This window comes from Aspergillus candidus (genome assembly GCF_002847045.1).
Source record: "Aspergillus candidus strain CBS 102.13 unplaced genomic scaffold BDW47scaffold_27, whole genome shotgun sequence".
Classification (NCBI taxonomy): Eukaryota; Fungi; Ascomycota; class Eurotiomycetes; order Eurotiales; family Aspergillaceae; genus Aspergillus; species Aspergillus candidus.
The window spans coordinates 271,337-291,777 of record NW_020194032.1 but is presented as its reverse complement, the minus strand read 5'-3'; the positions used below and the strand labels follow the sequence as shown (position 1 = coordinate 291,777).

At 51.6% G+C, this 20,441-nt stretch overlaps 6 protein-coding genes across 6 annotated transcripts; 3 read left to right on the top strand and 3 right to left on the bottom strand.

Moving 5' to 3' along the window:
• Nucleotides 1-1,147: 1,147 nt before the first annotated feature.
• BDW47DRAFT_38271 (uncharacterized protein) lies at nt 1,148-2,365 on the bottom strand. Its single transcript, XM_024818871.1, has 5 exons — nt 2,067-2,365; nt 1,908-1,946; nt 1,804-1,844; nt 1,542-1,736; nt 1,148-1,479 (listed from the first exon to the last, which is right to left on the bottom strand). The coding sequence occupies exons 1-5, from the start codon at nt 2,201-2,203 to the stop codon at nt 1,391-1,393; spliced, it is 501 nt and encodes a 166-aa protein (XP_024671463.1). The 5' UTR covers nt 2,204-2,365; the 3' UTR covers nt 1,148-1,390.
• A 175-nt stretch (nt 2,366-2,540) lies between these two features.
• BDW47DRAFT_132073 (amidase) lies at nt 2,541-4,777 on the top strand. The gene is made up of 3 exons (XM_024817472.1): nt 2,541-2,697; nt 2,795-3,372; nt 3,455-4,777. The coding sequence occupies exons 1-3, from the start codon at nt 2,582-2,584 to the stop codon at nt 4,585-4,587; spliced, it is 1,827 nt and encodes a 608-aa protein (XP_024671462.1). The 5' UTR covers nt 2,541-2,581; the 3' UTR covers nt 4,588-4,777.
• Nucleotides 4,778-4,950: 173 nt separating this feature from the next.
• Nucleotides 4,951-6,258, bottom strand: pdeA (3',5'-cyclic-nucleotide phosphodiesterase PDE1). The gene is made up of 2 exons (XM_024818870.1): nt 5,978-6,258; nt 4,951-5,915 (listed from the first exon to the last, which is right to left on the bottom strand). The coding sequence occupies exons 1-2, from the start codon at nt 6,148-6,150 to the stop codon at nt 5,171-5,173; spliced, it is 918 nt and encodes a 305-aa protein (XP_024671461.1). The 5' UTR covers nt 6,151-6,258; the 3' UTR covers nt 4,951-5,170.
• A 2,748-nt stretch (nt 6,259-9,006) lies between these two features.
• On the top strand, nt 9,007-10,695 carry BDW47DRAFT_38219 (MFS general substrate transporter). The gene is made up of 4 exons (XM_024818869.1): nt 9,007-9,357; nt 9,424-9,463; nt 9,525-9,731; nt 9,790-10,695. The coding sequence occupies exons 1-4, from the start codon at nt 9,093-9,095 to the stop codon at nt 10,661-10,663; spliced, it is 1,386 nt and encodes a 461-aa protein (XP_024671460.1). The 5' UTR covers nt 9,007-9,092; the 3' UTR covers nt 10,664-10,695.
• Nucleotides 10,696-13,053: 2,358 nt separating this feature from the next.
• On the bottom strand, nt 13,054-15,652 carry BDW47DRAFT_107058 (SSH4 family protein). The gene is made up of 3 exons (XM_024812912.1): nt 14,996-15,652; nt 14,604-14,909; nt 13,054-14,549 (listed from the first exon to the last, which is right to left on the bottom strand). Exons 1-3 carry the CDS (start codon nt 15,429-15,431, stop codon nt 13,774-13,776), a joined length of 1,518 nt encoding a protein of 505 aa, XP_024671459.1. The 5' UTR covers nt 15,432-15,652; the 3' UTR covers nt 13,054-13,773.
• Nucleotides 15,653-15,955: 303 nt separating this feature from the next.
• On the top strand, nt 15,956-17,996 carry BDW47DRAFT_38190 (aminopeptidase P family protein). The gene is made up of 3 exons (XM_024818868.1): nt 15,956-15,976; nt 16,166-16,279; nt 16,344-17,996. Exons 2-3 carry the CDS (start codon nt 16,183-16,185, stop codon nt 17,723-17,725), a joined length of 1,479 nt encoding a protein of 492 aa, XP_024671458.1. The 5' UTR covers nt 15,956-15,976; nt 16,166-16,182; the 3' UTR covers nt 17,726-17,996.
• The last annotated feature ends 2,445 nt before the right edge of the window (nt 17,997-20,441 follow it).

Sequence of the window (20,441 nt, the reverse complement as noted above, 5' to 3'; positions counted from 1 at the left end):
CTTTTACTAGGGGGAGCTGGCAATATCCGACCGTGGTCCGAGAAAAGTCCAGCGCAATAAGTTGTGAAAACTATTTGCGTTCCAGTCTGGAAGGAGGTAAGTCGTCAACACATGGAAACCATGGGTGGTATCCGGTAATCGCCACGAGGGGAGGAGGATGGTAGATCGACTCCACTCACTATGGAAAGCCTCTTCGGTTATCGACCAAACCACAGTAAGCGGGAGAGGCCAGTGGGTCCAAAGGTGCTTGTCCCGATCCAGTTGGCTCTTTTGGTCATAGATTTTTGGTTGACCCAGTGATCTATACCACCCTGTTTTCTTTTCTTTTATTTTTTTTTTCTTAATCTTTCCCCTTTCCTTTTCTTTTTCTACTTTCCTTGATTATCTCTGTATCGAACCCCTGTGAAAGTCAAATTATGACTGGTGGACTGAGCCGGAAGAAATGACTAGAAGGGGAATAGAGACAAAAAGGTAGGAACGAATACAAAACGAAACCGAGGCGTCAAAGAAAAGAAGAGGAAGGGGTTTGGGCGTATGTAAACAACGGACAGTTAGCCGATGCATGACGTACACCTTTCAACGATTGAGTGAGCATTGGTTCCAGGAATGGTTCAAGACGGAGACACGAAGCCATTCCGCTTTCCCTTTTCTTGTCTGTATGGATGGAGCCCCGTAAATTCAAGTGCCGAATAAGGCACCGAACCGCTGGAGTGGAGATCAGCTCACAGCCTACCAGTTCGTGTGCTCAGCTTATGGGTGAAGTTTCCGCTGTCAAAGTTTTGGGTAATGAGGAAGCAAAAGCATTGTGTTTCACTTTCCTCTGTAGTCTCCAAAACCATCGCTCCACCGGGCTAGAGTACCCCACAAGAACGTGCAGTATTCGCTCGAAGGAGCCCTAAGGAGAACACGGCCACACACTGTAGTAGCTTGCTGTTCTCCTTTCCTATACGATATTGAGTTGGGCTAGGGCTTGATGGTGGAGCCCTGAGCTACACAACATCCACGGAGGAACGGTCGTGGCGGAAAAAGTATTCTTAAATTCTTCCTTGGACTGATCGCAACAGGGTCGGTTCTACTGTCGTTTGAAATCAGTATCCCCAAGACGGCAACAGGATCATACAACCATCATCGCAGATCCACTGACTAGTTATTCAAGGGAAATCCTCCTGATGCAACCAAATTGGGGTTGCAACACCACGGCTGGTTACCAACCAACCTGGATTCAGACATGGTGCCCGAGACTTAGAAGTCCAACTCTCGACCTCAACACGGAGGTTTTTCTAAGGGTAGAAGCAAGTAGCGAAGGATGATCCAATGGTGCCGGCGGATGAGGACTCTCTGAGGGGAGACCAATCTAAGTTAATATAGGATTGTGATTCATTAGGAAGGACTAGCCTCCGATCGTTGGATCGGTATTTGAAAGATTGACTGGCTTTGATTTTAGTGGCTTGGAAAGACCCGTATTTCCCTGCTTTTTGCCTGAAAAGGAGCATGGTAAGCCGTAGTTCAGCACGATAACAAATCAACATTTGCTAGCTCACCCAATGAGCTAGCAGAATTAACCAAGCAAGGAGGTGCTGAAACCGTGGACGTAGTCAACTTAGATTGATTTGGAGGAGAGGAAGAGACCGAGTATGGATACTGGATGAGGAGAGAAAGTGGAGACAGAGCAGATCTGATTCCGATGGACCCAAAATGTCCCAATCTGGCGACTACTGCCTGACCCAGTAAAGCGCCTGCATATGCCTGTATTATTAGTAATCGTCTTTATTCCAACCTTCCCTCTGAGAGATCTCAACACACGTGCATGAATCAAAAGATCAAAGTCAATGTTGCAGTGACCCCTGGGTCTGATATAAGTATCTTCGTTGAACAGACTACTATACAAATATATACCAAAGACTTACCGTGAGTCCAGGGCCTGAGTTTTTCCAATGCCATCCGCCCTTGATACCAGTTTTCCAAGAGTATAAGTATATGTCGCACATTCTATGAACTGTACGCCCACGGAGATAGAAGAAAGCCCGCTGTAGTAAGGCTAGGTTTAGGAACAGGGTATGCTGTACTTTGACGAAACATAGGACCGCATTTCGCGTCTAGAGCGGCTTTTCCATCTGTTTGTGTAGGTGTTGATAGGTTTGAGCTGTCTCCGGATAGTATCAAAGTATCTACAGCTCTGATATCGCCGGACTCGGCTTGACATCTTGGCGCTTGAGTACGATACAGCTGCACGGTGGTGCCGTGAGCAGTAGACCGATTGACTGCATCAAGTCATTTCGCAGCTCACGGGTGTATGAACACATGTCAATGCTGGAATTCATATACTATCATCCACAAGGTTGGATAGAGAGTGATATGTCCTAGTGAGGAATGTATTTCACGAGTTGGTCAGTGTATGATGAGACTATGAGCAGATGTCAAACAGAAACCGGATATTGTGGAGATGAATCGGCCGAGGTTAAAGTCACGTGCAGCACATGGATGACGATCAACGCGGAGGCATCAGATCATCCATCATCCATCTTCCTCCTTCTCCTCCTCATCTCTCATCATCGAGTCTGATCTACATAGGCCACATACCATGTCTGAGTTTTTTGGCTACCCAGAGGTCCGTGAGGGTCCCTCCGTTCCTTACAAGAACGAGGACCAGGACCTGCCTGTGTTTCGCGGCACACCTTTGGCTATCGGGGCGACTCTGTAAGTCAATGTGCAAGCAGTTCGAGTAGGAAAATTAGATAGTCTCGAAGTCGCGTTTAATCACGGAGTCTAATCAGATTGTTTCTGCGCACTCTAGAATCCACAATCTGAATTTCGTGCAGAGCTACTTCTGGCGCAATGCGGGTTTTGACATCATCCACAACATTCCTCATCTGCGGCAGTATACTCCCCGGTACGACCCGACCGTCGTGCCAGTTCCGGATGCCAACAGCACATCCCTCGCAGCTCTGCCGGCCCCAACCGAGAGAAGGAAGACCGATGCGAACTACTACACCTCCGCCGACTACCACGCGCTCTACCAGTCCGGCAAACTGACCCCACTTGCAGTCGTCGAGACACTTCTGCCTCTGGTCCGTCGCGATGCGAAACCTCCCGGGAAACACTCGGTCGCCTTTCTCGAGTCGCAAGCGGAGAGGATTCGAGCGGCCGCGGAGGCGTCGGGAAAGCGGTACAAGGACGGAAAGCCGTTAGGACCGCTGGACGGAATCCCTGTTGCGATCAAGGATGAAGTGCACATCGAGGGGTACAGACGGACCCTCGGAAGCAAGCTGGACTTCAAGGGCGGCTTCGATGGCACGTCCTGGTGCGTAAAGAAATGGGAAGAGGCCGGTGCGATTGTTATTGGCAAGACAACCATGCACGAGCTTGGACTGGGTAAGCAAATTACTCTTGCCGCACATCCGGTGCGGAACATGATCATTTGGATAACTAGCTGACTGGTACCTACCTCCCACAGACACCAACAACAACAACCCCAACTACGGCACGCCCAGAAACCCCAACAACACCGACTACTACTGCGGTGGCTCCTCCGGTGGATCCGGGTACGCCGTGGGTGCCGGTCTGGTGCCCATCGCGCTGGGCGCCGACGGCGGCGGCTCGATTCGCATCCCCTCCTCCTTCTGCGGCATCTGGGGTCTCAAGCCGTCCCACAGCCGCGTCAGCGGCTCACCCTCGCAGTCCCTCGCGCCGACCGTCGGCGTTCTCGGCCCCATGGCAGCAAGCATCGACGACCTCGCCCTAGCCTACCGCATCATGGCCGCGCCCGCCCCCGAAGCCGAAGACCCCGCCTCCGCGGCCTTCCCGCACCCCCTCAGCACGCTCTCGTCCCCCTCCCCCCGCCCCAACAACAAAACCATCGGCATCGTCAAAGACTGGATCGACCGCGCCGAGCCCCCCGTCCGAGCCATCTTCGACCGAGCCCTCGACTCCTACCGCAAACAAGGCTACACAGTCATCGACATCAGCATCCCCTACCTCCCCGAAGGCCAACGCGCCCACGTCCTAACCATCATGACAGAGATCGCCTCAGGACTCTCCCCCTCTCAAATCAGCCAAATCACAGCTCCCAACAAGGTCCTCGTCTCCATGGGCATGTGGCAAATCACCGGCCAAGACTTCAACGCCTCCCAGCGCCTCCGCAGCCTCCTCATGGCCCACCTCGCCCACCTCTTCCGCACCCACCCCGGCCTCCTCATCCTCACCCCCAGCACCCCCATCCCGGGCTGGAAGATCGGCAGCCCCGCGGACCTCTCCCGCGGCCTCTCAGACGGCAAGTCCTCCGTCCGCAACATGGAGTACGTCTGGCTCGCCAACTTCACCGGCTGCCCCGCTATCAACTGCCCCGCCGGCTACGTCCGCCATGCTGACAGTGGCGCGCGCGTCCCTGTCGGCCTCATGGCTATGGGCGAGTGGGGTACCGAGGAGGACCTCCTCGCTTTCGCCCGTGACGGCCTGCCCATCCTGGACCTCCCTGAGAACCGCCCCTCCGCGGCTGATGCCTCTACTTCCGGCTTGCAGATTCCCAGCGGTGATAACTCCTTGTGGGAGGATGTCATCGGCAAGGCGGCCGAGAAGACTACCGAGTAGGTACTAACTTGCTGGAGCTGAGTTAAGTATATACTTTCCCAAGGGGAATGGGAGCCTAATGTCAATTTAGTATAGTCTTGTAAAGAAATGACTTGATCCTTTGTTTATGTTTTGAGTTACTGCTTTCTCCACCTCTTCCTCATTGGTTCGCTCACTTCGATCATTACAATAGTAAAGCAGCATTCATTCTTCCCGATATTCATATTCAGTGGATTAAACACATGCAGAACGTGATTCATAAGCCTTGTCTTGTCATGTCAAGTCTATCAATACAGCTGGCTGCCCTGCAGCAGTCAACCAGAGAAATGTAAGAACAATAGCTGTGTACAACCCTTGCTATCAATGACTATGTATGTGTGTTATGTATAGTTGAGTGAAATCTCCCTCTCCCTCTGTGGTGATACACGTATGCAATGCGGTAAGAGTGGGAGTGTCGTTAGGGAATCTTGGAATGATGTGGTGTGTAAGAGGAGAAGGGCTATTGAGTTTTGTCGGTAACAAAATCGGGCCCGGATCAGCCATCAAATCATGCGTTAAGTATGTAAGGCATGTCATGTCCGTAGAGGCAGCGCACACGGGCCACCTATATCCAAATATTTTCTCCACGGTCAGGGATTCGAAAACTGCATCCCAGGCTGACCTGGTTCGCCTGTTCGCGGAGCTCTCGCAAGATTCGGTCTCCCGGGGGCGGTCCATCCGTCATATCATCTTTGATGTGCATGATCCATACGTGCAAACCAGAGAGGGGTGGGTCTTCTGACTGCCAGGGAACATCTGTCAAGTTGTCCGTCGATGGATCATTGCTGCTGATTTCGAGGCTGTCCAGACCCATCCCACTCGACGGACGTCTGCTTGAACTTCTTGTGCGAGTTACTGGGTTTGCCGAATGACCTTGCAGACTATACTGTGCGTCACTCTTCGCTCGCTTGCCAACCGCCTGAGATCCCGCCACGTCGGGCGTGCTTGGTCGTTTACGTTTGTCTCCGGGGATCTGTTCTGGATTCCGGAGTGCGAAGACCCGGTGCGCTAACACTAGCAGTTCCTTGATCAAGTGCCGTGGACAGAGGTGCCCGTACAGCACGCAGTCCTCCGTGCCATCGTTGTAGGAACACTCGATGAAGATTGCGCGTAAATCAGAGTTCACAATTTTGGGCGCGGCCGTGTACCACACATGCTTGTTGCGCGGGTTGAGCGATAGTGAATCAGGCTCGACGTCACCAAAGATCAGAATCTCCCGGCCTGTGGCATGGTCGCGGATGAAGAATGCGGAGCTGTCGATCGTCGTGTGGGTTTCCGTGCTGAATGATGGGGACATCCCAGACAACGTCCTAATTTCGAGGTGTTAGCACTTGAATTCCCGTGGAAATGTTGACGGTGGAATGTCACTCACCCTGCGTCTCCCATCTCACCGGGAACAGGCGAATAATTCACACAATTAGACTGGCTAGGATTTGTGGATTCCGGCGGGTGCCGCTTCATACACTTCCCATGGCTAATGCCGAGACATTTTACGAGCAACCCATTGCAGGCCCGATAGTAGCCCAACTCATGCCCACGACCCATGCGGGGATTGCCACCTTCAATCAGTCGCTGATAGGTGACGAGCCCGGCTCCTCCATCTTCATCGGAGAGGTTGGGCCAAATAACATCATTGAAAAGATGGGTTTTGATGGCGGCAATCACCGAGGGGAGTCCCGCCAATGGCTTTGGTTCGCTTCCTGCTTCGAGAGCCGGCGTGCTAACGAAGAACCCCGACAGATGATCGAGGTGAGGGTGGGTGATGAGGACCGCGCCGATAATCTCTCGGACGATGTGGACGGCGTTGGCCCGGGCAGATTTATTCGGCAAGGAAAGTTCCGCAAACGGCCCCTTATCTTTCAACTCCAACGCGTGGATGATTCCACAAAGGAGGGTACCTGCATCGACGGAGATCACCGAGCCGGACGACCAATCGGTGGATGTGGATCGGACGAGCAACGAGGTGATCCTATCCTCACGGGGACCTCCAGTTGGGCCCTTGGTTCAATCAGGTCAGCCATCGCCTTGGCAAATCCAGAATTCACCAAGCTTTAAAAATGGATGAGCATTCGACGTCATTCAGAGCGGATGCGTGACACCCAAAGTGGCGCCAAGAACAATGCCATAGAAAGAATGAGACATGCAGGTATATGATAGAACACGACCACAAACTTACCAAGACAATGACCTGCATCGCTGCATTGTGTGCCCCCACTCCTCCATGACGAGATGACTTCGGATGCATTTTCCGATAGGCTTATCGCATCTGTTTAGCGGTTTTTAGACTGTACGGCGAACCACAGATGAGAGCGCCTTTCCCGGGCCTTCCCCGGATAGCTTTTTGCTACAGTATTGTAGCACCGTGAATGTCGGTTATTTGGTGATTATTCTTTTTGTGGTCCCCCTGTCGAGTGGTGTACTCTGGGAGTCAAGTTGTGGTGACGGCCAAAGAAATAATCGATAATCAAAAAGCGACCGACCGCTTTATGCTTTTATAGTTCGGAGACGCGCTGCTCGCGGCTTCCACCAAAACGACGAGCGGATACCGCATTGCCTGCGATTCTAGAATGTGCAAAGGTCGTGTCAAGTGTTGTGAAGTCACACAGACGGGTCAATATTGGCCAGGAAGGTGATTCAAGATGAGAGAAATTGGCAAGCGCGTGAACAGGTTGTAAACCCTATCAGACAGGAAGGCACAGTCGCAGGGTATGGCCGAATCCCCGGCGCTTGTCGGAGGTAAGTCGATAGGTAGTTGGAAATAGTCGCACTCGAATTAACTACGGGGGATGGTATTCACCCTCAGCCCAGGGTTAAGGGCCAGCTAGGATTCAAACTATGATCCAAAGCGCCGATCTGGGTGGTCGGGGACGGATTGGAAATATGACCAGCCTTCCAGGGAACTAGCGACGCCGCCGACACGCAATAGGACCGGTCAAATGACGAATTGTTAATCGAATTTAAGTGAAATCGACGTATTCCAAGCAGACTTCTGTCACACGAGATGAGCTGCACCTCGCTCGGGTGCGTGCCAATGAGAGAGGCAGGGAGAGACACTTCCGCATTCGACGACTGACGACTAAGCGGCCACTGCACGGCTGCGGTCGGTGGCTGGGAGACGGTCCGGTCGGGGAGGGGGCGAAAGCCTCGATCCTGAGCGTACGAGAGTGTGGGGATAAGACAAGGCCAATGGTATTTAATCCGATCTCAGATCATCGAGTTCCGTTCAAGACAGCCGATCTGTGTGGGGGAAGTTTCCGGGGATGTCCGTAGCGGAGACGGAGTAGAAGTGGCTGGTCGAAGAGCGGTGGGCTTCCACAGGGGTCAGTCAAGGGGCCAAAAATGACAGGGGAATAAAAGAAAGGAAAGAGGAAAAAAGACATGCGAAAGCAGATTGAAGAGGGCGTATCCATAATATAAGGAATAACCTAGAGGATGAAGGGGGGGCGCATGAGAGGAAGACTCAAACCTAATTAATGGAAGGCTCTCTTCCTAAAGGTGCACGGAGCACTGTAGATCAATCGTTCTTCTTGTTTCTGGTTCAACGATCAAGTCTAATTCGCATCATGGACTAGATCTCATTGGTGAGAGAGGGGAGAATGAGTTGCGGTTGCTCCACCGGATGCAGATTGAGTCTAGTTAACATTGTCTATAATTATTCCCAGAAGAAGTTCATCAAAGCGATCGAGTCCCGTGATCCGTCTTGGTATATATCCCCGAGCCACCCTGATATCAAATTGACATAACCAACTCCGTCCTTTGTTATGACCACAAACCAGTTGATGTCGTCGCTTAGGCAATCAAGAAGTCACCCCTGTCGCACCGAGTAAGCACTAATGGACAGGTATGATGGCATTTCGTGCCAGGTATTGAATCGCTCGAGATAGCCACGACCGGTTGATGCTCGGACCTGCGACAGGATGGAGTCGACGACCAGCGACCAGCGTTCTACGTCTCTGCAAGATAGTGATGGGATTTATTATAGTTGAAAATCCCCTGACTTCACCTTGACATCACCGGGCGTGGATATATTGATGCAGCAAAGCCGAAGAGAAGACCGACCCACCAGACTATCGAACTTGACAAGCCAACACAACACTGGAAATCTAAAGTCCTGCTGATGCACTATCAAGGAATGCATGGGACTTACCTTAACTGGCTTTGCGACACTATCTGGATTTACTTCATAGGATACGAGAGCATTGCCATATTCAACGGTCGGCCACTCTCTCTCGAACGAACATACTATTTGCGCAAAAGCTCTATTCTGATTAACGAGATACTTTACCGGGATTTATACATAAATTATAAATCCTAGATAGGGACTGGACTTGAACTTATCAATACCGGATACACGATGGATTTCCAATCAGGGTTGCCGTAAAATGTTGGCTACCTGGGGGTAGCGCACTTTGAATTAGCACGACTCGCCGACATTTCCCCTCTCTCATCTCTTGTCATTCTCTACTACGACTACCCACCTAGTAGCAATGTTTGAAGAGACCACTCCACTACTTGGTAGACAGCAGAAAGCCACGGGGTGGCTTTCAATCTACTGGTTGTCTGCTGTTGTCTTCTGTCTGTCCGCCGCGGGGGCTTGTCTCAATGTACCCCTAACGCGACTCATCGAAGACAACCTTTGCAGCCGATATATTCGACAAGGTGCCCCGAGTGAAGAGCTTTGCAAGTCTGAAAAGATCCAGTCCAGATTGGCTTACCTTAATGGTTGCCTCCCTCTTGTAGAGGCCGTGGTTGGTACGTACTAGATGGGTGGTTGTTGATCTTTGCTTCAAGATGTCCGGTGTTGAATGGCTCCTCTAGGACTTGTCGTGGCCTTTCCATTTGGAATTTTGGCTGATAGGTGAGGCGATCTTTGAGTTACCCTCAAAATGACGAGGAATCGAAATTGAGATCATCAACAGGGTCGGTCGGAAACCCATTATTATTCTATCAATGGCTGGGACCTTACTATCCTTGGCCTGGGAATTAGCTGTAATCGGCATGCCCAGGGTCATCCGAGTCGAGTTCATCCTGGCTGGTCCATTGTTTGCTGTCGTCGGGGGTGGAAACACTGTGCTCCTCGCGAATCTATACTCGATTGCATCGGATTTGGTAGCTCAATCAGACCGGTATGCTCTCACAGTCACCCATTACGATGAATCATGTGAAATCTAACATATAGAAAAGAGCATCCACATTCTTCCTCATGGCATTCGCCAATCTAGTCGGTGCCTCTGTTGGACCAGCCTTTTCCTCCATCTTCATGGAAGCATTTTCACCTTGGATTTCAGCCTTCATCGCCTTCATCGTCAGCCTAGTTGCTTTAATCCCGCTCTTCTTCGTGCCCGAGACATTTTCACCATCAAAACATGACTCGAACTCCGAGCAAGAGTCGGACGAGGAGCCTCGTGACTTCCGATCACACCTTTCTCTCCTCCTTCGACTCGGCTCCTCCACCGCATCGCTGAAGTCTTCTTCTCTGGTTATCGTCCTGGCCACCTTTCTCACAGTCGCCCCGGAGGTCCTCGGTACATCCCAGTTTTTGGCACAATACATCAGCAAGCGTTTTGACTGGCCTCTCGCCAAAACGGGGTATTTTTTGACCCTCCGCGGAGTCATCCACATGGTAGTCCTACTCGTTACCCTTCCTCTTCTCTCCAAAATCCTCTTGCGGTACCAGCCCTCACCGGTCAAGGACTTGACACTCGCCCGTGCATCTGTCGCTATCGCCGCCGTCGGAGCATTCTGCATGGCGGCGTCACAGATAGAGGTGGTAATTGCTGGGCTAGCGATTCACAGCCTCGGGTCCGGTCTGGCCCCGCTGTGCCGCTCGCTAGCAACTAGCTACGTGGCACCGCAAGACACGGCTAAATTGAATACGGCCATCGGTATACTTCAGACGACTGGGTCGCTGTATGCTGGGCCCGCATTCGCGTGGTTGTTTGAGACTGGAATGAAACTAGGAGGCACGGCGCTGGGGCTGCCGTATTATGGTTTGGCAGGGTCGTTCGTGTTGTGCTTGGTGGGCCTGCTCTTTGTTCGGCCCCCTACTCAGGGATAGGAGGGCGATGGGACCTAAAGTTTGCGGAACAGCCGAACATCTGTTCGACTAGAGTGGTAAGATTCTATATAGATTTGCTCAGTTCAATGCGCGTGATGCTCTCCATGACTTGACCCATTCGTTCCCTATAGACATTATTAGGGGTCACCAGGCATCTCACAACGAATACGAAACAGCCAGCTTTCAAGATTCCAGCTAGAACTCTCACCAGGAACGGAACGGGCCATGCCTTGTGATCGAAATTCTTATTTGGTGGGGTTAATCGAGATTTCGGTGCAGGCGCTGCTATAGAATAGGCTTCGACTTCACAGTGGTTTTCGAATCCGAGATTTTGAACATATTACCAGCGGCTTGCTTCCTTTTTCCGGCAACCTTTCGCCTGTTTCAATTGTCTAGACAGTCGCTCAAGGTGTTCTCTTCCGCATTCCGTGTGATAACATTAGTTAGTAACCTTGCGTCTATTTGACATTATGGAAGAAGGACCTACCTCTAAGCATTGTTCTCATGCAGGCTGTCTCTGTAACCTTTGCAGCCATTCAGGTTGGACTCCTGGCACTTGTTGCAATGCAGCACCTTGCCAGAGGGCGCATCTTACTTGCGAGTGCCATTTTGGATCTTTTATCAGCGCTAGTCGCTATAGTACTAGTTGACATGGAGCATTTGCGGTCCATCCGGCCGTCATTTCTTGCTTCTGCTTACTTGTTCGTCACGTTGCTCCTGGATCTTGCGCGCGTGCGCACGTCCTGGCTGCTACCCGGCTATCAGGTCTACCCAGCTTGCCTCTCCGCGTCTCTACCCGCTAGGCTACTTCTCCTGGTCCTCATTAATGTCGAGAAACGGAAATGGTTTCTGTACACGGAAAAGGACCACTCTACCGAAAGTGTGAGCGGACCTTTTAGTCGAGGCTTATTTACTTGGTTGGATAGCTTGTTGTGGAAAGGGCACTCCGTGTTACTAACCGGAGAATCTCTGCCTACTGTTCATGCAAAGCTCTTGTCTTCAGAATTGTTTACTCGGTTCGCACTCGTGGACTCGATACACCCAAAATGGACAGAACACGTTGCTCTTGGCGGTGATCAGGTGTCTGCGATGGGAAATCGCGACGATCCCTTTCCCACGGCTTTGTGTCGTGGGATTTAGTATCGCGCAGCCTTTCCTGATTGGGAAAATCGTCACTGTCTTACAGCAGACCAGCTCGTTGTCGCAAGACATGAGCTATGCCTTGATTGCAGCAACCGCGATTGTCTTTACCGGAATTGCTGTAAGCTATCTGATGTTGATCTGCGGCGTGAAGAGTAAAACTTACATTCTATTCCAGGTCTCTCGAGCCTCTTACGAACACCTGGGATATCGTGCCACAACCATGCTTCGTGGTGGTCTAATGGCTCTTGTCTTCCAGCATATGATGGATCTGCCACTCGGAAGCACTGACGAATTCAGTGCTATGCCCTTCTAGGCGCTGACATAAAAATGGTTGCTAAATATTTCTATTCGGTAGTCTGCGAGACTTGAGCTAATGTGCTACAACTGGCACTAGCTACATGGTTGCTGCAAACCCAAGTCGGCGTTGTCTGTATCGCTCCTATCGTGGTGGTGATCAGTCAGTCTGCCCACTTCCCCTGTCATTTTCCTTACTGTGTTCATTGTTTGACAGCGCCAGTCTAGTCTTCACGGGTTTTTCGTTTGCCATAGGCAATGCCGTTTCCGCTAGACAAAAAAGCTGGCTTCAGGCCACCGAGAAGCGTATCAACTTTACAACTTCCATCCTAGGCTCGATTCGCAACGTCAAAGTCCTTGGGTTGACCCAGGTGATGAGCTCTATGATTGAAGGATTGCGCACGGAAGAGCTTGAAATTTCCAAAAAGTTCCGCAAGCTCCAGTCAATCCGTGTATGCATGGATGTGTGCTTTGATCTCTCTTCCAAGTCAACCATATTGTGTTATCAGGCTCACTATGAACTGACATTGACCTAGTCAACTCTCCTATAATTGTTGGACAACTTGTGACTCTCGCTGCCTATGCGATATTAGCGTTGCTACAAGGCTCGGAAGGTCTTGCTGTCAGTGAAGCCATCACGTCATTGTCACTTACAAGTTTGATGATTACTCCACTGAACTACCTTTTGATGGCAATTCCCGACACATATGCATCGATAGGCTGCCCGAATAGGATACAAGACTTTCTCATGATGTCAAGGGTATGGTGTGATAACTAATAGACCTAATATTATGTGTAACGTGTAGTCTAGACCCAGAAACAGACACCAAGGTCCAACGCGTCTTAAGGACGTCCTTCCCCAACTGCACCATGATCATGGTAGCCCATCGAATCCGCAGTCTACTCGACTTTGACCAAGTCTCTGTTTTGGACGGTGGCCGGGTGACAGCCGTGGGGCATCCGCGGGAGTTACTGGAGAAGGCGGATGGGGAGTTTGCGAGGTTGTTGGAGCTTGAGTCGTTGATTTAGTATGTATTTAGGTTTGGATCGGGATTGTGTGAGAAACGGTCTAGCCACATATTCCATGGCTTGAGATGTATGGCTATTTTGATACAGAGGCTGTTTCTGCATTATCATGCGTGGAGACACGTGTGTTAAAGCACACAAATAGCCAGGATAGGTGCTATGACTAGCCAATCTTCTACGAAAAGGGACGAGAAACGAGCACAAGTACTAAGGTACGAAAGGAACGAATCGTGACAGCCAGCGGGGAATTACGTTGAATTGCACCTCCACACACTAACTTCCTGTCGTGTCTGTCCCTTTGAACCCTGAGACAGCCTAGCAATACCCCATCCCGAACAAGTCGTAACACCCACCAAGCAAAGCAAAGCAAGACATGAAAGTACCACTCCATATATACGTTAGAAAAGGGGAAACCCGTATTGCCACAATCCGGGTAGCACTGTCCCGCATGATCGATCCCACCGCAGGACACCCACCCGACCTTCCCATGAAAAACGCCAGAAACCGTGGCCGCTAAAATCGATAACCGGGGGAAATGATAACGCCTGGAGATTGAATTGGCCTGAAATGTCGTATACGCATTGCAGGAACCCGCCAATTACACCGAAAGGAAATGAAATGAAAGCGAGAGGAAAAGAGAGATGAAATCAGTTATTGGGATGGTCGTCGTCTGGCTGCGGGTGATGGCCGTGGTGATGGCCGTGGTGATTGCCAACCGCCGCATCATAGCTGGGTATTGGCGGATGCTCCTCGTCATGGCTGCCCCGCAGACTGCCGTCGGGGCTTGAATACTCGGGTGGTGGGATTTGGTCGATATCGTCTGGGTCCAGTGGTGGGTGCTGGTGGTCTTCGTCTTCGCCAGTACGGCTCGAGCCTTCGCCAACATCCTCATTGGAGGGGACATGGGCCAGTTGTGTAAGGGAGATGTCGGTGGGAGAACGCACGGGACCGGGACTGTGCGACGGGGGTATCCGGACGGTCGAATTGGTGCGCGCGTAGTTGGCGTTCTGATATACTCGCTGGGAGATTTGCGCGGCGCTTTCTCGACCAGACTCAAGCAGAATGCTGCCCTGTTCACTGCCATACGGTGGCGGAGGAGCCAGGCTTCCTGTCATCGGTGCGAGGCCCCACTTTTTCACGTTCCCTTCGATGAACACAAATCCCATCTGACCGAAGTTCACATGGACCGCGCAGGGCCCATTCGCCCCGATGGTAGGGAAGTAGTTCTGCGCTTTCTGACCGTGGACCACCTCCTCCAGCTTCTTCCCGTTGCGAGTGAAGAAGATGGTTCCCGAACGGGGGCGGTATCCCACGCCGACCACATCACCTTGAAGCAGCTGAGGGCCATACGGGGTTGGGGTGAAGGGTTGGTTGTAGCGACGGTGTCCTGTCGATTGATATGCCACGGAGGATTTGTGGAAGCCTAGAATTGGTCGCGTAAGCGGTGATCTGCCACAAACCGATGCGCGGTACGAACCTGGTAATCTAAACAAAGGGTACGGTTTGGTGGACATGCCGATACTGATAAGGGTGTTGTCCGGCTTATCAAAGATCTTCGCCTCCCAGTAGTAGACATCATTCTGCTTCGGAACCGGAAGGTTGGTCTGGACGCTACACTCCGAGTCGAAGAATTCGACTTCGGTGCGGGCTTCGACGAAACAATTGGCGATCTCCAACTCCGGTTGGAATTCCCAGGCGGACACGCCTTTTTCTTGGATCGCAAGGAACTGCGAAAGCGAGATGTCGGTCTGCACCGACTCGGGGGGATTGGCTTCGGTAAAGGCTACCATCGCCAAACAATTGTCAGCGACCTGCCTACAGGATCGGGCCCGATCGACCCAATAGGAACCGCACGCGGGGTGCACTCACCTTTCGCCCTCAAATACTCCGACCGCGACAGATCGTCCATGGCTTCCAGAGCCTCCTCCTCCTCGCGCGCAAACGCCTGCTCATCATCATATTCACCGGGGCGGCCGATACTGTCGAGGAAGATGCGGCCGCGCTGTGTGTATTTGAAAAAGAAGAAGATGGCCAGCACCAATACCGCGACGAGGGCGGATCCAAAGGCGGATAGGACGCCGATCAAGATACCCTTCCCGGTGGACCCGGATGGGGTGCTACCGACGGCGACGGGACCGCCATTCGAGTTCGAGGACACGGAGAGCAGGACATTTTGAATATTGGACGCGACCACTTCGGGATCGGCTGTCGGATGAATGGAGGAGATAGTCGATCGGACGGAGGTGGTGAGGGTTGACGGAGCGCCCATCAGAGCACCAGGCCCCGATGCCTCAGATCCCCGCATCGTTCATTGACCTGACGTCGATAAGGATGAGACGGGATTGACCGAGTACGAAGGGGGAGGGAGAAAGGCGGCGGGGGGGAGATCCAAAAAGACAGGAACACCTCAACGGGGAAACGGAGTGGGAGGGATGAGGTTGGATTGGATGAAAAGTATGAGGGAGGTACCGGTTGGGCGAGAGAATGAGAAATGAGAAAGACAGAAAGAGAGAAGAGACAGAGGAGGCGTCAGAGAGTTTGTCGACTTAGTCAGTTTGGAGGCTGAGTCTGTATTGAACGTACGGACGGTAAGACGGTCAGAGAGCCATCATGTGGGGCCCAGATTTGCCGATGACGCTTTCGATGCGATAGTGGCACATGTCTTGGTCAATATAGGAAGTTATACCAATAGGTCAATCATTATAGGCAAGGAATCATAATATATGAAGGAAAAGACGAAGGAATTCAAAAGAACCCATGATTGAAAGACCAAGTCACATTGACAGCCTATAATACCAGGCATCTCTCGTATTGATATCATCCAGAAACGCCACCACCGTTGGAGTCGTGGTTAGTCAGTTACGGGCGGTTACAGCTGGTAACTTACCGTGTTCCCCAATCGCCTTGTTTACCTATACACACTCTGTCAATAGCTTCATCCCTGGCCTAGAGACCTTTCTTTCTTGGTTGATTCCGGTCCGGGTATTTCCATTCATCGCTTTTACTAATATATATATACCTATCTCTTCCTATATACAGCGATCACTCATTTCGAAATGCGCGCCGTGGGCTCATCGAATCTGGCCATCCGTTTCACAGATACCTGCGACATTCGTCTCACCGTGACCGGCAATGGCTGTGATAAATATCCAGGTGTGCCCAGGGCCGGCCTTCTTCAGTTGTACAATCCATGTCCACTAACAACCAACCCCGTCAGCCAAACAACATGCGCGCAAAGTCGCTTCGAAATTGAGGGCGACCGCGGGGTTGATCTACCTCGTCGGCCAACCGACAATCAACCTGGACGATTCAGACCAACCGCAACCCTTCCGCCAACGACGTTACTTCTACTATCTCTGCGGCGCCGATGAACCGGATTGCTACCTGACCTACGATATCCAGAACGACCTCCTGACTCTCTATGTCCCGGACTTTGACCTGCACCGTGCGATATGGATGGGGCCGACCCTGACCGTTGACGATGCCCTCGACCGGTTTGACGTGGACCGCGCCTGCTATCAGGCTTCTCTGCAGCCGGATCTGGTGTCGTGGGTCAACAGATATAATCGAGCTGCCCCAATCTACGCCCTCCACGACACCCAGGTACCAACTATACCCGGGACGGGCCTCTACGTGGATGACAGGCGGCTGCTGCCGGCCATGGACGCAGCGCGGGTGATCAAGGACGAGTACGAGATACGCATGATCCGCCGAGCGAATGAGGTCTCTGGCCTGGCTCACCGGAGGGTTCTGGAGAACGTGCTCAAAATGAGCAACGAGACACAGATCGAAGGGTCGTTCTTGAACACCTGCGTCTCCAACGGCGCTAAGAACCAAGCGTATGCTATCATCGCGGCGTCAGGCCCCAATGCAGCCACCCTTCACTACGTGAAGAACAACGAGTCCCTCGCAGGGAGGCAGCTGGTCTGCCTCGACGCGGGCGCCGAATGGAACTGCTACGCCAGCGACGTGACGCGAACGTTTCCGCTGGGCGGCGATTGGCCCAGCCAAAACGCCAGGGATATATACCACATCGTAGAGGAGATGCAGGAGGAATGTATCAAGGCTGTGAGGAAGGGCGTGCGGTTCCGCGACATTCAGGAACTCGCACATGTGATCGCCATCAAGGGCTTGCAGGGACTGGGCGTTCTGAGGAACGGAGCCGTGGATGAGATCCGCCAGTCGGGCGCGTCGTCCGTCTTCTTCCCCCACGGACTCGGCCACCACGTTGGGCTCGAGGTGCACGACGTGTCCGAGCAGCCCATCACCGCCGTGCAGCGAAGCCCTAGGCGCCACCATTGGGAGTTCATCCCCGCCGCGAGCCACCCCTCGAGCGCACTTTCCGTGCCACTACTGGAAGAGGGCATGGTGGTGACGGTCGAGCCGGGGATTTACTTCTCGGAGCTTGCGCTCGCCAACGCCCGGAAACAGCCCCTGGGCCAGTACATCGACTTCGAGGAAGCCGCCAAGTACATCTGTGTGGGAGGGGTGCGGATCGAAGACGACATCCTGGTGACAGGCACCGGGTACGAGAACTTGACGACGGCGCCGAAAGGGGCGGCGATGTTGGAGATCATCCGTCGCGGGATCGACAAGTAGCTAACTAAGCCAACGGTGGTTTCTCATTTCCGTGTCCCCCCCGTCGTCATACCCTGTTTCATATCCTCGGGGGGAAGTTACTCAGCCAGTCTAGACTTCTTGGGTTTATACGGATCGTCGGTGTCACCATGTCCTGACCCTCCTGGGCCCCTTTCCCTCCGTTATGCAAATAGTTAGGGCTACTATCGACCACTAGCGTGACGTTGCAGGGTTCCACTTCACCCTGAGGAAATCTATATTTGCATCCGATTAGCCTTCTAGCCTTCTAGCTTCTGACAATCTTCAACCCACTCAACCCAAGTCTAAGACAGAATAAACAGAAGGTGAGAACGAGAATTACCCAAATTGTCAATCTGCAGGACTCTGGGGCCCGAAAGCTGTCGTGCCACGGGTAACAAGACAACCCGAGAAGCACTGATTCGCGGAGCCACAGTTTCGTCCCCAACGGGCAACAGGCAAAGTCGGCCACGAAACAGTTAGTCAACTGGCCGGGCTACGTAGTTGTAGTCATCAGTGAGTTTCTCCCATCCAATGAGTTGTGAATGCGCAGGCATGCGGCAACTGGAAGCATACTTTCCCGAGTGCTGGCACCGACCAGTATGAGAGGCTGGGTGTTGAACCTGGTTCTTGATGCTCATTGCTTGGATGTGATTGTAGGCAACTTTTGCCAGACCATAGACCATGCGAGGCAATCAGGTGTTGTGATATGTCCAACCAGACCTAACAATGTATATCGTCCGAGAAGGAAACCTCAGGAGGGACACGGTTCCAATAGTAAGGTATAGCCGTAAGACAAGACGTCAAATCCGATGCTGCATTGATATCCACCCAATCAATCTCGATCCGATCCCTTCGAGTTTTCGTTCAATCTTGACCTTGTATAACTCAAACTGTCATCTGACAACATCGTAAAAACTTAGCTACAGCTACCAGACATGCCATTTCATCTCACCCGAGTCCCGACTGCATACATGCACGAGTATACTCCATATTGTGGAGATGTATATACTAACTACTCAGACAGGGTGTACCTTGTACAGAGCTCTCTCCCTGCCTTACATGGCTGACCTACATATACTACGCATCAAACAAACATGTGTCAGTGGATGATAGCCTTCAACGGCCACAGCAGCCATGCCACGACAGGCCTGCATGACGCTAGATAATTCAAAATGGGCCTTGTTTCCCCAATAACACGCCACTGGGTGGAGTTTGAACTGAAGCTGCAGGGAAAAATGAGCCGGGCTGGTTTTTCTCTCTCTTTTTTTTTTTTTTTTTTTCCCTTTGATTTTTTATTTCACCTTTTTTTGTTGTTGTTTTCGTCATTTTTGGGGGGTTTATTTTATATTTTACATTTTTATTTAATTCTGTTGTGTGCCCCATCATCAACCAAGGTGCCGATGATAACCGTTCTAGACTTTGCCCTGACCTCATCCCCCTTCAATTTCATAGGTGCTCATAGACCAGTAAATGGAATATGCGTGTTTCAGGCACCTAAGTGGTGCCTGTTATGAAGATGATAATATTACTGGGTGGAAATGTCAATTTGAAGCATGTGTGGACAACTGAAGTATGTGTGGACATGCAGATACGGTCGGTTAGCATTGGTGTCAAACTACAGCATACATGCCGAGATGGGTTTCAATATGCACGATGTAGGTAGCAGATTTTGACTGGTCATAGGAGGGGACCACTCCTGTTCTTCTCCTGTCCCCAAGGTAGTATAGTGGTTTGTAGGTTAGTGGCCTGTAAGTGTGCGGTGTGTTGTAAACTTGGAATCTTCTCAGGGAAGCTAGAATGAAAAAAAAATTATGCCGATGATATCATCTCTTTCTGTCTGATTCCTGCCGAGGAGCCGTTATAATTTCATCCTGTTTTATTATATTGGGTAAGGATGAAGAATCTGCCAAGATGAATCCTGGAACAAGAATTCCTGCGGGTCCGTATTGAAAGCTTGTACGGGTTTGTTACACCTCCCGGCCGGACCGGACGGCGCCGAAGAATCACACCAAAAAATGCCGTGTTACCAGACAGGTCTTGTCTGACAGCATTACGGTATTGTCACATTTCTCAATCAGACCACTCAATATAATATTTTTTTTTTTGTCTCCTGATCGACCTCCGTACATGCATTCAGCATCCTTGCCAATTTGCAGGGCTAACTCATCCTCGGGAGGTCAGCTTGCCTGATGAGATATTGACTAGTATCCCGTAGCTAAGAACAGATCAGGATCAAGTTGTCATGATCCATGTTCCATCCCGTTACGCCAGATGTTGTGATTCGAGGGAAAGATTTTGCCAGATGGCGTGGTTTCCTGAATCCCCTCTTATCAATCCATAGATGCCTTAAGGTCACGACAACGGCTGCCACTGGGTGACTCGCCAAATCAGGTAGAATTTTCTTCCCGACCAAACGAGTCAGCACGACGTAATTCCGACTGCCGATGAGCCCATGTTGCGCCATCCGCAAGGTTTTAGGTACGTCTGCTTCTAGACTGCCCAGTGGGTGGAGTTGCGGATCCCGAGGGTCGGTGGATCCCTTTGGGTTGCCCGGCGGAAACCCTATTGGGGATTTCTTCTTCTCCGGCTCCAGTGAGTCACACCATTTCTACTGGTTTCCCACTTGGGTCTTTCAGTATATAAGATCTTTGTTCCTCCCGACTGGATTCGAGATGGCTCCCCTGGGTTTTTTTTTCCCCTACCTCATCTCATCCTT

Bases quoted from the DNA above. Each gene is read 5' to 3' on its own strand.
- BDW47DRAFT_38271 (XM_024818871.1), bottom strand. From the start codon at position 2,203: ATGTCAAGCCGAGTCCGGCGATATCAGAGCTGTAGATACTTTGATACT. The intron at 1,737-1,803 runs GTGTGTTGAGAT...AGGCATATGCAG, and splicing joins TGATCTTTTGATTCATGCAC to GCGCTTTACTGGGTCAGGCA. The intron at 1,480-1,541 runs GTGAGCTAGCAA...GCTCCTTTTCAG, and splicing joins TAATTCTGCTAGCTCATTGG to GCAAAAAGCAGGGAAATACG.
- BDW47DRAFT_132073 (XM_024817472.1), top strand. From the start codon at position 2,582: ATGTCTGAGTTTTTTGGCTACCCAGAGGTCCGTGAGGGTCCCTCCGTT. The intron at 2,698-2,794 runs GTAAGTCAATGT...TGCGCACTCTAG, and splicing joins TTGGCTATCGGGGCGACTCT to AATCCACAATCTGAATTTCG. The intron at 3,373-3,454 runs GTAAGCAAATTA...TACCTCCCACAG, and splicing joins CATGCACGAGCTTGGACTGG to ACACCAACAACAACAACCCC.
- pdeA (XM_024818870.1), bottom strand. From the start codon at position 6,150: ATGGGTCGTGGGCATGAGTTGGGCTACTATCGGGCCTGCAATGGGTTG. The intron at 5,916-5,977 runs GTGAGTGACATT...CCTCGAAATTAG, and splicing joins GGTGAGATGGGAGACGCAGG to GACGTTGTCTGGGATGTCCC.
- BDW47DRAFT_38219 (XM_024818869.1), top strand. From the start codon at position 9,093: ATGTTTGAAGAGACCACTCCACTACTTGGTAGACAGCAGAAAGCCACG. The intron at 9,358-9,423 runs GTACGTACTAGA...TGGCTCCTCTAG, and splicing joins TCTTGTAGAGGCCGTGGTTG to GACTTGTCGTGGCCTTTCCA. The intron at 9,732-9,789 runs GTATGCTCTCAC...CATATAGAAAAG, and splicing joins TTGGTAGCTCAATCAGACCG to AGCATCCACATTCTTCCTCA.
- BDW47DRAFT_107058 (XM_024812912.1), bottom strand. From the start codon at position 15,431: ATGCGGGGATCTGAGGCATCGGGGCCTGGTGCTCTGATGGGCGCTCCG. The intron at 14,910-14,995 runs GTGAGTGCACCC...TGGCGATGGTAG, and splicing joins GGAGTATTTGAGGGCGAAAG to CCTTTACCGAAGCCAATCCC. The intron at 14,550-14,603 runs GTTCGTACCGCG...GACCAATTCTAG, and splicing joins CCCTTTGTTTAGATTACCAG to GCTTCCACAAATCCTCCGTG.
- BDW47DRAFT_38190 (XM_024818868.1), top strand. From the start codon at position 16,183: ATGCGCGCCGTGGGCTCATCGAATCTGGCCATCCGTTTCACAGATACC. The intron at 16,280-16,343 runs GTGTGCCCAGGG...CAACCCCGTCAG, and splicing joins TGGCTGTGATAAATATCCAG to CCAAACAACATGCGCGCAAA.